At 36.3% G+C, this 17,723-nt stretch overlaps 2 protein-coding genes across 2 annotated transcripts; one reads left to right on the top strand and one right to left on the bottom strand.

The window, feature by feature from the left end:
* Positions 1-5,308: 5,308 nt before the first annotated feature.
* LOC123538035 (uncharacterized) lies at positions 5,309-13,892 on the bottom strand. The gene is made up of 2 exons (XM_053529712.1): positions 13,821-13,892; positions 5,309-6,442 (listed from the first exon to the last, which is right to left on the bottom strand). The coding sequence occupies exons 1-2, from the start codon at positions 13,890-13,892 to the stop codon at positions 5,309-5,311; spliced, it is 1,206 nt and encodes a 401-aa protein (XP_053385687.1).
* A 251-nt stretch (positions 13,893-14,143) lies between these two features.
* LOC123538034 (tripartite motif-containing protein 59-like) lies at positions 14,144-15,121 on the top strand. The gene has a single exon (XM_045321992.2). It carries the CDS (start codon positions 14,144-14,146, stop codon positions 15,119-15,121), a length of 978 nt encoding a protein of 325 aa, XP_045177927.2.
* Positions 15,122-17,723: the final 2,602 nt, after the last annotated feature.

Here is a 17,723-nt window from a genome sequence, read left to right as displayed (position 1 = left end):
TATAAAACTCTAGAAGTCACATTTCTACTTGATCTTCATAAAACTTTGTCAATTATTTTGTCTCTATGAAATCAAGGCCAAATTAGATTTAACTTATCAGGGGTTAGAATTAGGTCAGGTGAGCGATACAGGGACTTCAGGGCACTCTTGTTTGTTTATTCACCTATAAAGATATACATAAATAAACAAGGCGCTGCGTTTTTAAAACGCAAAATTGTGATCCCGGGTGAATGACCAAATATGTTGTCTTTGAGGTTTTAAGTTAAATTTGAAGATGAAGATCAAATGATGGTCAAGGTCATCAATATATAGGTCAGTTTGTTGGTCTTACCATAAGTTTGTTGAATGTGAGTATCGAACTAAATTGTGTCATTTATGTGAGCTGTAGGATCAAAAATGTAGTTTATTAAGGTTTAAAGTTTGAAGGTGTAGGTCATATGAGGGTCAAGTTCATTTAATTACATAATTTCTATGAAAAAGTTCCAGGTCAGGTTTAACAATCATTTCAATGCACATGATAAAAGAAAATATATCTAATTATCTATCTTTGAAAAGCTCAGTTCGCAAGCTTTCTAATGGTGTATAAGCAGAATTTCTAGTATATATTGTAACATTAATGCAAATGGTTTGAATGTTATACTGTTTCATGGAAGTGACTTGAACTGTTACACGTAGCATCATCATTATATAGATATATATTATGCTATTTAATTGACCTGTCAAAACATGTTCCCGGCTTTCATGTTAATCTTATATAGGCTCGAACAGAATATAATAAAAGCCGGGTCCATTTTTTGACAGGTCAAAGAAATTGGACAATACGAATTGAGCTGTTTATCAATTTTATGTTTTCAGCAAATCACTCTACGTTTTATAGGTCATCATGTGAATGTGTTATGCAATACTGTGAAATCATTAATATTCGTTGGGGACTAATTTTCGTGGTTGAGTCAATCCACAAAATTTAATCCCAACGAACAAGTAAAATTCCCTTTCATTTTATGTTCAAAAGTTTAAATCCACGAATTCATATTCCCACGAAATTGCCGTTTTGACCAAAACCACGAAATTTCATGCCCACGAAATTTAATGATTTCACAATATTATTGCTACAAATTCACCTATCACATTTTCTATCACCGTTAAGTGTTTGAAACTATTTTTGTCCTGAATGGCATTGCAGTATTTTTCAAATTTTCAGCAAATTTATTTTAGTAAATCAGCATTAACTTACAGTCATTTATTAGTCAGGTAAGTCATGTGTGTAGAAGGGAGAAGAGGTGTGTTATTGATTTTATTTGCTCTGAATAATTTCAAACACTAAATATAAAATGCAGCAATGTTCATAAATTGTCAAAAACATAAACCGAAACAACAACGAGAAACAATCCTTGATTTCATAAACAGTTTTAAATACAGTATTTTAAATCTCATTCACTTGCATTTATGCATATAACATAAAATAACATACAAGATGCGTATGACCATTTTTGCTACAGAATTATAAGAAACTATTACATCCAGCATTTAATAACAACCTAAATAGCTGAAACAAGATTTACCGTGTTACCACAACACAACATACCACATGAGACACATAAAAGAAAAAGCATTCAAGAAAGACAACTCCACAACCCTTATAAATGTAGTATATGCCCTGCAGATTTATCATTCCTTTTTTTGCATTTTTATAGATTGACGTACCACAAGATAGGATAGAAAAGAAAAACAATAGATACCCGTGTTTTTTTTAATAATCAAAGTTTATTAGGAACACCAAAACTGGTAGTTTTGTCTGTAGAAACAATACGTACACGTCATAATAAAAAAAAGTGCAAACAGTTATTTACTTAAAAACTCATACTGATGTTTTGTTTTGTTTTTCTTCACAATCACTAGGACAAAAAAAATACTAAACTCAAAATGTAACATCAACTCGTTCTTGTTTTTTGTTGTTGTTTCCTTTTGAATATTTTATCTCACCCACAAAATATTACCCACCCACCTAAAAATATGAACATTTTTTCTTTCTTACACAACATATTGCACAATGTTATAAACAGTTCCGTAATTAATTTTCTTACTAAAAAATCTACAAAATTTCACATAACTAAAATTAATATCCTTGACATGACAGTATAGTTTCAGACCTGAACAGTGTCTCTAAATATTTTTAATAAATATTTTCATTGGTCATCTCTAGTCACATAAGAAATGGACTAGCAAAAATGTAAACAAAGGAGATTTTTATGCCCCGAAGGGAGGCATATAGTTTTTGAACCGTCTGTCAGTCTGTCGGTCTGTCAGTCTGTCCGCAATTTTGGTGTCCGGTCCATATCTTTGTCATCCATGGATGGATTTTCAAATAACTTGGCATGAATGTGTACCACAGTAAGACGACGTGTTGCGCGCAAGACCCAGGTCCGTAGCTCAAAGGTCAAGGTCACACTTAGACGTTAAAGGTCATTTTTCATGACAGTGCATTCGTGTCCGGTCCATATCTTTGTCATCCATGGATGGATTTTTAAATAACTTGGCATGAATGTGTACCACAGTAAGATGACGTGTCGCGCGCAAGACCCAGGTCCGTAGCTCAAAGGTCAAGGTCACACTTCGACGTTAAAGATCATTTTTCATGATAGTACATTCGTGTCCGGTCCATATCTTTGTCATCCATGGATGGATTTTCAAATAACTTGGCATGAATGTGTACCACAGTAAGACGACGTGTCGTGCGCATAATCCAGGTCCGTAGCCCAAAAGTCAAGGTCACACTTAGACGTTAAAGGTCATATTTCATGATAGTGCAATGATGGGCATGTCCGGTCCATATCTTTGTCATTCATGCATGGATTTTAAAATAACTACGCATGAATGTGTAGCACAGTAAGACGACCTGTCGCGCGCAAGACCCAGGTCCGTAGGTCAAAGGTCCTAAACTCTAACATCGGCCATAACTATTTATTCAAAGTGCCATCGGGGGCATGTGTCATCCTATGGAGACAGCTCTTGTTCAAGACTACTTTAAAGCTACATAATGTCATGTCCTCAAACTCTACATAAATATTAAGACATATATTTACAATATATTGAAAGTGGAAATACCATGGCAAAATATAACATATGTATTTAGAAGCATTTAAAGGTTTCTGCTGATAAACTTTCTCGAAGTCGGGCGTTTTTTATGTATACTTTTGGGAATAGCTCGAACAATATTTACTCAATAAGGTTAAACATTTTCAGCAAAGCTCCGTCATAATGTATTATTTAATGTATGGTAAAAGAACATGGTAACTTAAACTATTCATTTAGATATTTACAAAAAGCAAAATATTTCAATCTGTGCCAAAACCCAGGTTTACCACATAGGCTAACATTGAAGAAACCTAACTCTGTACTTACAAAATTGTGCACAGGTGAGCGCTTTAGGGTCAATGACCCTCTTGTTTTATATAGCTTTTGAAGTTGTACACATTGCGTTCAGTCAGACCAGAGTTAAGACACTTGGCTTAATGAAAAATACACACGTAGTGTTTAAGAGTTTGTGTTGCATATATCTTAAACATATTTCACCTAGAGTCATAAAACCATCTAGGAATATTTTTCAGCATGCGAATTTGTGTGCACCCGAGTTTTTGTTTTTTAAGAGGGGTGGGGGGGGGGGGGGGGGATTTCGCTCTGCAAGACTACAGTCAAAAATATGCATCAAGGGCATCAAAGTTTGTGCCCAATGTATCTCAGAATCTACTTTACCGATAGTCAAAAAACATTAGAGGATTTTTAAATAGCATGTGAAGCATATGGAGTTCTGTTTGGAATTTAACACAGCTAGGCTAAAGGTATGGTCATTGACTGAGAGCTGAGTGAAAACTACACATAAAGTGCTTTAATGTTTGTGTTGCACATATCTTTAAAAGCATGAAACCAAATTCTGTGACGTGGAAAATACACATAAAGTGCATATAAGTTTGTGTTACATATACATTGCATCATTAAAAGTATGAAACCAGGTACAGTGATAGGAATTTTGGAGCGCCTGCGTCCTATGGGCACACATCTAATGTTCACTAAAACAATGGATACAACCAACTTTGGAAGATATATGAAAACTGAATTTGTTAAGTAGGATTTAATTTCTTTGATAGAGTAAACCACAAAATCTACAAAAATTAGTGCTTCATAAATATCAGATGTGTTTCATTAATGTTAAATATCAAATGTCCTTCATAATATTAAAGATCAAATGTGCTTCATCAATATCAAAGATCAAATGTGCTTCATGAATATTAAAGGTCAAATTTGCTTTATGAATATTTAAGATCAAATGTGCTCATGGATATTAAAAACCAAATGTGCTTCATGAACATTAAAGGTTAATTGTGCTTCATCAATATCAAAGATCAAATTAATGTGCTTCATGAATACTAAAGATCAAATGTCCTTTGTGAATATGAAAGAGCAAACGTGCTTCATGAACATAAAAATCAAATGTGCTTCGTGAACAGTAATGGTCAAGTGTGCTTCATCAATATCAAAGATCAAAATGTGCTTTATCAGTATTAAAGATCAATTGTTCAAAAGAAAGAACGCTACATATAGATGGCCAATGAATATCTAATAGATTAATTTATCAATTTCCGAAGCACATTGATAGTATAAAGTTTTTATCTAAAAATGCATAGAGCAATACACATTCAGACGCATTCCGCAAGTAACATTTAGCATTATCTGTCATTGCATAAAATATTCCTGCAGAGGTTTCCTTTTATCATTAGAAAGATACAATCAAGTCAATATAATAAATGGCACTTTAAATTCCTTCCATTACAACAAAGCAATAATACAAATAATAACACTTACCAGAAACATATTTATCGTGAGTTGTTAATGTACAAATATCTGAATTTTGAAAACCTACTTGACTGCAGTTCACACAAAAGCTATTTTACCAATGTTTCCTATATATATTTCAATGATAGTTTGTAACATTTTTATGATCAGTTTTGCATTTATCAAAATAAAAAAAAGCGATTATACTCAAATAACTTTTGATATACACTTGTGCACAGTCTCTTTTTCACCAATAAATTTGTTATTGTTCAAATCATTTGATTACAGTATACAGATAATCATAGTTTTCTTTTGGCAAATATAAAACACTAACATTTCGTCGAGGGGTTCATTGTAATTACAAAAAAAATAAACTAATTTGAAATTCTTTCACCTCATTTTTAATTTACATTAAGTTCTACCGTCTCTTTTATAGCCAAGCTGTCTCTTTCCGACAGAGTACAGTTTGACGTTGAATTTAGTATGTCACATTCAACAACTGCAACTGATTTCCACAGGTCAAGTTACTAGTGACAGCAATAAGTGATTTGTTCTTGGAAACACAGAATCTGAATGGATGTTTCATATCTAACTTGTACGATGATAGGACCCGACCTGTTGGAGATATCTGCACAATGGTATGTGTTTCATTACAGTAACTGCAAACCATGAGACAGTCGGATGGACCTACTGCTACACCACGTGGTACCTTGATGTGGTCGTCCTTGACAACAACTCTGGTGTTGCTCTTGGTATTATATATATAAACAGTATTCTCGTATCTATCCTTGAGAACCACTTTGTCACTGTTCCGTATAAATGTACAAGCACTAGTTTCCATAGAATATTTCTTGCTCGGAAAGTTGATACTGAAATCTTTCTCTTCTCCTGACAGAGATAAAATACGAACATGCCTTGTATCATCGACAGTTTCAATAACAAAGTGTCTCTCATCTTTCATACATATAGAGTTATAATCTCTCTTCAAAGTTATTTCATTAGAGTTACTGACACCTAGAAAGTCTATCTTGTATTCATTGGCACTTGTTATCGCCACTTTTTCCTCAGATATAGCAACAACGCCTCGTGGCTTATATGATAACTGAAATGATTCTACTTTCTTCAGCTTCTCATTGTATATCAAGAATTTCTTGTTTATATTATCCGCAGCAACCAGTCTACCATCCGGCAGGAAATCCAGTCCTGAGTATAACGGTTCACCGACATCATTCTTTGTCTGCTTCAGATCAATGGAAGTAATCTTCGTTAATTTAACAATCGGATCTACAGGTGTTATAGCTTTCACGGCTTCCGGTACGTAGTATTTCAATGTCAGTTGTCCCGGAACGTAATCAGAAATCGGAAGTGGGGACAGTTTCATAGTGTCATCAAAATCAAATGAAACGGTCACAGTCTCTAACCTGTGACTTTCCTTTTCAACGTTGCTGCTAAGTTCATCGACTTTTTTCTTCAGTCTTAGTTCCATTATAAACTGTTGTGATGGCGTCCCATTCTGATAAACGTTATCAATTGTTTCCAGAGATTTTGCTGCCTCAGCAACATGTTTCTCGCTGTCTAACAGCTTCCTTGTTAGTTTATCGAGCGTTTCAGTCTAAAATGATTCAGCGTCCTTAGCAACGGAAATTTCCAAATCGTCAAAGATTTCCATTACATTATCCCGCATTCGTCTTATTGTTAAAGATACTTCTTTAACATCTTTAGTCAGTCGTTCCTTTGATGACTTGGTATATTTAACGACAGTTTCAGCTTTCTTTCTAATTTCCTGCAATTTGACCTCTAATTGGGAACGTGTTGATATGGGCCTTCTGGCGATCATCCTAATTTCTGCAACACTCTAGCACTTCCCCGTGATCCACAATAGCACAGGTACTGCAGCAAAGCTTATTCTCATCCTTACAGAAGAATTTCAGTAACTTATCGTGCTTTTCACACTGATCGAGTCCCTTCATATCAAAGTTGGCTGGTTTCGTTTTCACCTCTTTTGCATTCACTAGTTTGTGATTTCTCAAAAACGCGTGAGTGTTATGTACGTTTGAACATTCTTCACACTGAAACTCGTTACATGTTGAACAAAACACATTAGCTTTTGTTTAAACACGGCTGACACAATATTTGCTGTATTCGTCCTGGAACTGCATCTCGTTTAGATGCATATCATTATATCACGAGACCGCAGATACAATTCCTTCGCATCTAAACACCAATCGATGACTTTATTCAACGACAAATCATTGATATTTTTCAATCAACGTGTATTACAGCGACTACTGAGGCTACCGAGACACTTGCCTCAGTCATTTTTCCTGGGTCGGTTTTTCGGAGTTATTAGCCTCGGTCGATAGTTGTTGTTGTCTGCGTTTTGCCAGCCGTTTCGATAGAGTCTAATTTCGATTCAGTAAGTTTTTCTTTTCTATTTTTGTCCTTGGATAGTTTTTTTATATATATATAGATTATGGAATAGACTGTTGCGTAGATCTGTGCGAAGTATGTATTGTACTTCAGTTGGTGCGCGCATTTCAAGTTGGAAAGTTAGTTTTTGTGTTTTCAATATTTTACCTAACAGCACCACTAATCCAGATTTGTTTCTTTGTTTGTTTTGGGTTTAACGCCGTCTTTTAGCAGTATTTCAGTCATGTAACGGCGGGCAGTGAACCTAGCCAGTTTTCCTGGATTCTGTACCTGGTCCAGTACAAACCTATTCTCCGCAAGTAACTGCCAACTTCCCCACATGAATCAGAGGTGGAGGACCAATGATTTCAGACACAAAGTCATTTATCAAATGTTCATGGAGAACATGCGCCCCGCCCGAGGATCGAACTCATGACCCCGCGATCCATAAACCAAGGACGGGCGGGCACTAATCTAAAGATCACTCCCAGGCGCGTAGCGTGTGATACTCAGGTACTTTGCTGGTTGCTGTGTTATACTTGCAGTCATAGTCTAAAAAGATCAGGAAATCGTACGAAGGTAGAGCTAATGTTTGCGCATATTTGTAAACTCTATTAGCACCAGACCAGAAAGAAAATGCCATTGTACATGTTATACCCTACCCCTAGATTTACCTTCAGAACCATGAACTGGAAAATATACTAACCGATTTCAATCGCGCATTTCTCAACTTAAACGCGCTGTTGGGTAAATGGTTACTATGCATATTGTACAAGTGGTAATAAATCAGTCATATCGCATGATGATGATACTATACTGGTTTATATCATCGTAAAATATCAACAAATGTCTTTTTATCACTTTTACAATACATGGATGCGATATTGACATGATGATTATTTTCATATCATTTCATGATTCAACCATGTTAGTAAAGAAAGATTTAAGTAATTATCAAAAGATTTACCAGATTGTAATACTGAAACAAATTTTGCGGTCAAATCTATGTTTACTACGGTGGCATAGAGGGGACATAGAAAATATTCAATTTATCACGTGTGCACGTGTTAGCCAACATGTACGAACGTGTTGACTGACACGTGCACACGCGTTAACTGTCACGTTCGCACGTGTTAATTAACACGTTCGCACATGGTAGCTAACACGTGCGCACGTGATAAATAAAATAGTTATGTGAACGTGATAGCTACCACGTGCGAACGTGATGTGCGCACATGTTAATTATCGTATAGCGGGTTAATTCTGCGGGCAAAAAAAATCTGCGGTTTTGTCCTAAAATGGGCCTAGTTGATTTCTGCGACTTTCGAGAAAAGCAGGAATTAATTTTTGCGGTTTGCATAAACCGGAAGTAAATTCTGTGCATGTGAAATAGCTACCGCATTTACTACGTCATAATTAACGACTCAAATGCATATCGTTCTCGTCAGTTATGTCTTGGTGGCAGTATCTAGGTCAGAATCTAGGAAAGTGAAGTTGGCGCAGCTGATTTATGTTTAATTCTGATTTCTTTTCATTACCGTGCATGATCAAAAATCAGAATTAAAAATAAATACTGTAGGTCTAGTACCGGTAAATTATTTTAAAATAAAATCTGTAAAAAGATCCTTTGGAAGCAAAGAATGCAACCAAGAAGAATAATAGCAGACTCGGTTTGATTGAGTCTGTTTATGAGAGGTAATGAAACATGCAACACCTCTCACCAGCTTAAGCGGAACTCTGTTACACATTATGTTGACTGGACTCCATGATCCCAACACTGAATCCAATAGCATGGCTCCCTGGCTGCATGGTTATTTTTATATAAATACTGGAAACATTTTGTAAGAAAATTTTATGCCTCTAAAATAGCACAATTTTATCTATGTTCGGAGCCAGGGGCAATAAAAAACCTCAATGTAGAAACAACCTTCTGGAGTTACTTCTCTCTTAATGAAGAGAACTGATATATGTAAAAAAAGAACAAACATAGGGTCGGGAGCCAGTCTATGAATCCAAGTACGGGGAGACTTTTTACAGCCGCCACATGGCACTTAAAGATTGCTGTTGTGATATTTAATAAAATCTGTAAAAAGATCCTTTGGAAGCAAAGAAGACATTTTCATGAAATTTAATACTGCTGGTAGAAAAATTTACGATTTCTTTACAAATATATACAAATGAAACTTCCAGTACACAGTCCGTTCAGTTACAACTGTTACAACACACATTAATTAGCTTGTTTAACTTTTCATAAACTTGGAGTGTTTTGTGATAAACACTTGTAAAGATTACACGCCCGAACCGGTAACCATTCATTCGTGGACAATAGATTAATACGATAACAAAAGCAATCAACCACAATCGATACGGTGTGAAATTATAGACTTAAACGACTCAGGTGTATAAAAACAATTCTAACATGGCTCGATATGATTTCCAGCTAAACAAAGAAGAAAATCAAGCTCTGTATATTCTGCGATAAACAACGGTTGACGCGCGAGAGCATTATGACGTCAATTATGACGTCAAATGGCTGCTTGACGTCCGATATATTACTCTTCGCGTAAATGAAGTCCAGCAAAATATTTGTTAAAATATATCAATGAGCATGTCAGAATGAAAACAATCAAGGCCTTCTTGTGATTTATCGTCTAATTTACCACGGTTCATCGTTCAGATGCTTCAGTATTTAACCACTCGGGCTAACGCCCTCGTGGTTCAATCCCTATGCATCTGAACGATGAACCGTGGTAAATTAGACGATAAACCACTCGAAGGCCTTGATTATTTGTTAATTCTAACATGGCTCGATTTGATTTACAGCTGAACAAAGAAGAAAATCAAGCTCTGTATATTCTACGATAAACAACGGTTGACGCGCGGACCGGTTAGAGAGCATTATACCGTCAATTATGACGTCAAATTGCCGCATGAAGTCCGATACATTACTCCTCACGTAAATTAAGTCCAGTAAAATATTTATTAAAATATATCAATGAGCATGTCAGATTGAAAACAATTAAGGCCTTCTTGTGATTTATCGTCTAATTTACCACGGTTCATCGTTCAGATGCTTCAGTATTTAACCACTCGGGCTAACGCCCTCGTGGTTCAATTCTTACGCATCTGAAATCTGAACCGTATTAAATCAGACGATAAACAACACGAATGCCTTGATTATTTGTTAATTCTAACATGGCTCGATTTAATTTCCTTTTAAACAAAGAAGGAAATCAAGCTCTGTATATCCGCGATAAACAACGGTTGACGCGCGGACCGGTAAGAGAGCATTATGACGTCAGTTATTATGACGTCAACTTACCACATGACGTCCGATACATTACTCCTCAGGCAAATGAAGTCCAGCATAATATTTATTAAAATATGTAAATGAGCATGTCAGAATGAAAAAAATCAATGCCTTCTTGTGATTTATCATCTAATTTACCACGGTTCATCGTTCAGATGCTTCAGTATTTAACCACTCGGGTTAACTCCCTCGTGGTTCAATCCCTACGCATGTGAACTCTGAACCGTGGTAAACTAGACGATAAATCACTCGAAGGCCTTGATTATTTGTTAAATAACACAATAAAATCAAGCAATAGCAAAACTCTTGAAATCCTGTAAAAAATGCTCAGGAGTACATCCTTTAAGAGATGTATTAAGTGCTTTTCTGCACTGTTCTGAAAAAAGAAATGAATATTTAAATTACAGAACTTTCCGCACATTTCGGTTAAAACCCATAATTACTGGTATGTTGTAAGTACCAGGTAGTATCAGCATTATTAAACCATTAAGTTTCAGACGGGAGGTGTTTTAGAAGTATGGATATACAAACACATTAAGCAAGTCGTCAACGTTGTCGTAAATCCTCACGTTAGCTTTCAACTGGGCATGCTCACATACAAATTTTATGACGTATGGTGTTTAAACACGGGTTTGTTATAGATTATTTCTATTCTTATATGTTTTTTATTGTAACATTTATTTCAAATTGATATAACTGTTTCTTCTCGCATGCATGGCGCCAAATGGTAGATCGTCACGCTCCTTTGTTTATACACGCCAGGATCGGCAATGGTAATACGTCTTGTGGTAGCGAGAATGATGGCGAACTATTCTGCAAAGCGAATGACCAACTCAGTATGTGTAAATTAATCAAGATAGTTTTGTAATGTAACATTTTATTTCAAACAAGCTAGATCTTTTAAGCAAAATATTTGAACAAATTTGAAAGCACTATTTCTCGACTTATATCCTATACATACATGACGCTAATATCACGTCGACGTGACGTCAGCATAATATCGTTGTGATGACTTAATCATTGCTAGTCATATTTAAATTGTTATTTGTAGTAGTGGTAGTATTTTATCACATGTTTGACTTTGCGGGAGTGTAATAAAGCGACAATAGACCAAGTTTTAAAGCAATAGCTTTTATAGTTTAGGAGAAAAGCTGACCTAAACATAACACTTAACCAGGCAACGCCGACGCCGATCAAGTGATGACAATAACTCATCTTTTTATGCCCCCGACGGGAGGCATATTAGTTTTCAACTGTCCGTCCGTCCGTCCGTTCGTTCGTTCGTTCGTTCGTCACAACGTTAACTTTTTGCATGAAGGCACTTTACTCGCGAACCACTGCACCCAGGACCTTCAAACTTCACATGCTGATAGTACTTATTGAGTATACTACCCCTACTGACTTTGGGGTCACAAGGCCAAAGGTCAAGGTCACAGGGGTCAACGTTAAGTTTTTGCATGAAGGCACTTTACTCGCGAACCATTGCACCCAGGACCTTTAAACTTCACACGCTGATAGTACTTATTGTGTACACCAACCCTACTGATTTTGAGGTCAAAGGTCAAGGTCACAGGGGCCAACGGTAACTTTTTGCATGAAGGCACTTTACTCGCGAACCACTGCACCCAGGACCTTCAAATTTCACGTGGTGATAGTACTTATTGTGTACACCACCCCCACTGACTTTGGGATCACCAGGTCAAAGGTCAAGGTCACAGGGACCAACGTTAACTTTTTGCATGAAGGCACTTTACATGCGAACCACTGCACCCAGGACCTTCAAGCTTCACATGCTGATAGTACTTATTGAGTACACCACTCCTACTGACCTTGGGGTTACCAGGTCAAAGGTCAAGGTCACAGGAGCCAACATTAACTTTTTGCATGAAGGCACTTTACTTGCGAAGCACTTCACCCAGGACCTTCAAACTTTACATGCTGATAGTACTTTATGAGTACACCATCCCTACTGACTTTGGATCACCAGGTCAAAGGTCAAGGTCACAGGGGCCAATGTTAACTTTTTGCATGAAGGCACTTTACTCGCGAACCACTGCACCCAGGACATTCAAACTTCACTTGCTGAGAGTACTTTATGAGTACACCACCCCTACTGACTTTGGGGTCACCAGGTCAAAGGTAAAGGTCACAGGGGCCAACGTTAACTTTTTGCATGAAGGCACTTTACATGCGAACCACTTCACCCAGGACCTTTAAACTTCATATGCTGATAGTACGTATTGCGTACACCACCTCTACTGACTTTGGGGTCACCAGGTCAAAGGTCAAGGTGCTGCGGGGGCATTTGTCACCATTAGTGACAGCTCTTGTTTCCCTCAAAATTCAGATGGGCTAAAAAGAAACACTTTTGTCAAATAGAACGCAGAGTGTAATTAAAAAATAAATTATAGCAAAACAGTGCTTTATCACTATTTATACACAATGGGGGGCTATACGTCGGGCGTAATAATTTCACGAGGGCGCAGCCCGAGTGAAATTATTTCGGACGACGTATAACCGCCCGAGTGTATAAACAGTGATAAAGCACTGTTTTGCTATATATTATTTCGATTCTAATATGTTCTTTATTGTAAAATTGATATCAAATATGATGGAACTGTTTCTTCGCGCAAACATGGCGCCTATAGTAGGTCTTTGTTTATACACGCCAGGACCGGAAACGGTAATAAGTCTTGCGGCAGAGATCAGTTCGGGTGAAAATTATTGCGAATTATTCAGCAAAGCGAATAACTAACTCAGTATGTGTGTAAATTAATCAACACATTTGTGCAATGTGACATTTCGTTTAAAACATGATATTATAATAAGTAAAATATTTCATGAAATTTGAAGGCGCTATTTCTTGATGCGTACATGGCGCTAAATATCGCGTTGACGTGACGTCAACATAACATCGTTGCGATGATTAAAGCATTGTTAGTCATATTAGAATAAAGCTTTGACGTCGACGTCGTTTATGATATAGGAGACGTTGGTAAAATTGACTTCTTCATTTATGATAGTAAAAGAAGTATAATTTTTTATGCTTCGAAAGGAAAACCCAACATGTGATAGGCCCTAAAAAGAATATTACATTTTTGGCTTTCTTTAACTGATTGAATTAAATGGTAAAATGCGAGCTCGTTCAGTAAATTCAGTATGAAAAGACACTCATGTAATACCCTCTACTGTATAGATTCTACCGTTAGAAACATAATTATCTTTATCTAATACCTCCATACATACTGTGCAAGTCCCAAATGAACATTACTGAGACAAGATGTTCATCAGATTTAACAGGCTCAAAAATGAAATCAGTCTTACTCTCCCTTGCATCGGTCATTTTCTTACAATGTAAGTATAGATCAACTTTATGCCTCGGGGCCTGTACTTTTAGTTCATAACAATACTGCGTAACGTCATGATAGCGGATAAGTCACGCCTCACTAATTGCCCTTAACTGCTACACAGAGGACTATAAGTACACACCGGGAACCAGGCTACATAGTAAATACACACGAGAGGGATATGTAAAAATCTGGAGTAAAGTAAAGATTAATATAAACAATTTCAGATCAGATCAAAGGAGGGAAAATGGATAATACAACAGTGTATGCAAAGAAATCTGTCATTAACGGGAAATATGTGGATGACTTTAATTGTGCAATTTGCCATGAAGTGTTTGAAAATCCTAGATACTTGCAGTGTAATCACTCATTTTGTCTCAAGTGTATTATAGATTATATTCGGAAGAAAGTTCGTGAAAATGGTTTGGAAACACATTTTTACTGTCCATTATGCAGAGCAGATATCAATATTTCAATGGCGAGCATAAGAAATGTTATATACACAAAAACATTGGGCGAGGATGACGTGAAACACATCTTTCCAAGAAACATAGCACTTGCCAGTGCCACGGAGAACTTAAACATTGAGCGAGAATTTTGCACTGAACATCCAAACAAAATTTATGATCACTTTTGTGCGGATCACGGACTTCTGTGTTGCAGCAAATGTATTTTGAAAACGCACCGTAACTGCATATCTGTCATTGATATAGACGAATGTGGTCAACAAACCTTTGAAAAACTTTTGCGTGAGTCACAGCGACATTTGCTTGCAAGATACACGATCTGTGACCAAAAACTGACGTCACTAGAAAAAGCAAAACAGATTTTGCTGACTTCCTTAGAAAATTTGAAATCAGATGTAATTGCTACTGTCACAAAAGCACAAGAAAATGTAAAACAGCTTGCACAAAATGAAATTGAACTTCTCAAACAGTTGCGTGGACCACCGCCAAAACCAATCCCCGTCGGCCTCTCCTGCAATAAGGAAACTTTCATTTTGGAAATACAGAACATAGAAACGAGAATAACAGATTGTAAAAAGGCGAATACAGTTGATAATCTACGTGCAAAATTAGCTGTACCAATACAAGATGTCAGAGCCAGCATTAAACGGAAACTTGATTCTGCAGGGTTAGATCCTGCAACGATGGTGAAGCGCGCGATGCCAATTAAAGGTGGTATAGCGGTCGAGGATACAAAATTCAACAAGAAACCGTTTTAAATGCAAATGTGCATAATTGTGTATTTAAAAAAATGCTAAGGAAACTTTTAGCCTGATAAGCTACAAAACATACCGATACAGAAACACTCAAAAACTTATCCTTTTAGCAATCAATAGTTACTTATTGTCATTTGTGTAATTAATATTATGTTAGACACAATTCTTATGTCATATCAAAACCTTTGTATGACTTGAAAGAGCATGTGTTATTAAAAAAAATTCTGTCGATTATGTTTAATGGTAATAAACGAGCAGATGACAGACTACCTTGTTTGTTCATGTTGTTTTAGTGTACAGATTCGTATTTTTAAAAAAATATTGCGCATTAGGAGTAGAAGCATCTTTAGTCTATTTTTGGCTCAACTGAGCAGGAAGTGCTCAAGAGGAGCTTTTGTGATTGCTCTATGTCTGTCGTCAACAATTTGACTGTGACTCTAGAGGTCACAATTTTGGCCAAATTTTAATGAAACTTGGCCAGAATGTTACCCTCAATAAAATCTAGGAAAAGTTCGATATTGGGTCATCTGGGGTAAAAAAAATCTAGATCACAAGGTTGAATCAAATGAAAAGTTTGTTAATACTCTAGAGGCTACAATCTTGAAAATATCTCTATGAATCTTGATCAGAATGTTAATCTTGATGATTTTAAGGACAAGTGTTAAATCTCGATCATGTGAGGTCAAAATCTAGGTCACCAGGTCAAATAAATCAAAGGAAAAGCTTTTTAAAATGTTAGAGGGCACATTGTACGACTGTATGAATGTCTTTATGAAACTTGGACGAAGGTTAACCTTGAGTATATTTAGATCAAGTATGACTTTGGTTCATATGGGTTCATAAAGTAGGTCACCAGGTCAAATCAAAGGAAAAGCTTGTTAACACTGTAGAGGCCACATTTAAAAATATATCCATGAGACTTGGTCAGAAGACTTAGAATGTTAGTCTTGATGATCTTTAGGTCTAGTATAAAACTCGATCAGGTAGTATCATAAAAAGGTCATCAGGTCAAATCAGAGTAAAAGCTAGTTAACACTCCAGAGGCCACATTTATGACCATATCATTATTAGACTTGGTCAGAATGTCAATCTTGATGATTTCTAGGTAAAGATCAAATCTGGGTAAGGTTGGGTCAAAAAGTAGGTCAAATCAAAGGAAAAGCTAGTACCGCTATAGAGACCACATTTATGTCAATATTTCTATGAAACTTAGTCAGAATATGAATGTTGATGATATTTAGGTCAAGTTCAAATCACGGTCAAGTGATGTCAGAAAATATCACTACAGGTACAAAAATCAAAGGCAAAGCTTGTTAACACTCTAGAGGCCACTTTTATGAACATATCTTAATGAAACCTGGTCAGAATGTTTAGCTTGGAGATCTTTAGGTCAAGTTCTAAACTATGTCACTAGGTCAAATCAAAGATCAAGCTTGTTTACACTCTAGAGACATTATTTTAATTGAAACTCCCGAGAATCGATCAGAATGTTTGTCTTGATGACCTCGAGGTCAAGTTCGAATTTGGGTCATGTGGGTCAAAAACTAGGTCACCAAGACAAATCAAAGGAAAAGTTTGATAACACTCTAGAGGTCTTTGTGTGGGGTCAAATACTAGGTCACCAGATCTAATTAAAGAAAAGCTAGTTTTCACTCTAGAGACTACATTTATGACCATATCTTAATGAAACTTTGTCAGAACGTTAATCTGAATGATCTTAAGGTCAGGTTTCTGTCTGGGTCAGGGTGGGTCAAAAACTTTGTCACCAGGACCCGTATTCATAAAGCTCCCAAGGAGAAAACTTAGGAAAATCAATAATTTTATGAAATTTCCTGAAAAAAAAAACATAGCACAAAAGAAAAGGGTAGACTTTATAAGATTTATTGATAATCTTCATTACTATGCCAGAGTGTGTGTGACAATCTTGTTAGACATTCCAACTATTTCATCGATTGTCCTCTAAATGCTTTGGAGGAACTTTTCCCTTAGTTAGTCCCTTGGGGGAAATTTGTCCTTACAAACTTATGAATACCAGCCCAGGTCAAATCAAAGGTTTAGCATGGTAACAATCTAGAGGCCACATTTATTTCAGTATCTTCATGAAGCTTGGTTAGAATGTTAATCTTTATGATCTTTAGGTCAGGTACAAATCTGGGCCATGTTTGGTCAAAACTTAGGTCACTAGGCCAAATTAAAGACCAAGCTAGTTAACATTCTAGAGGCCACATTTATAAGCATATTTTAGTGGAACTTGGTCAGAATGTGAATCTTGATGATCTTTACATCAAGTTCCAATCTTTGTCAGGTGGGGTCAAAAACTAGTTTACTAGTTTAAAACAAAAGTTAAAGCCTGTTCAAACTCTAAAGACCTAAGTTTAACTTTAAGACACGTGAGAATTGATCAGAATGTTTGTCTTGATGACCTCTAGGTCAAAATCGAATCTCACCAGTTCAAATCAAATGGAAAGCTTGTTAATACTCTAGAGGCAACATTTATGACTATATCTTCATGGAACATGGTCAGAATGTTATTTTTGATTATCTTTAGGTCAAGTTTGAATCGGGTCATGTGGGGTCAGAAACTAGGTCTCGAGGTCTCTTAAGT

This window comes from Mercenaria mercenaria, chromosome 18 (assembly GCF_021730395.1).
Source record: "Mercenaria mercenaria strain notata chromosome 18, MADL_Memer_1, whole genome shotgun sequence".
NCBI lineage: Eukaryota > Metazoa > Mollusca > Bivalvia > Venerida > Veneridae > Mercenaria > Mercenaria mercenaria.
This window is presented reverse-complemented; position numbering and strand designations above follow the sequence as displayed.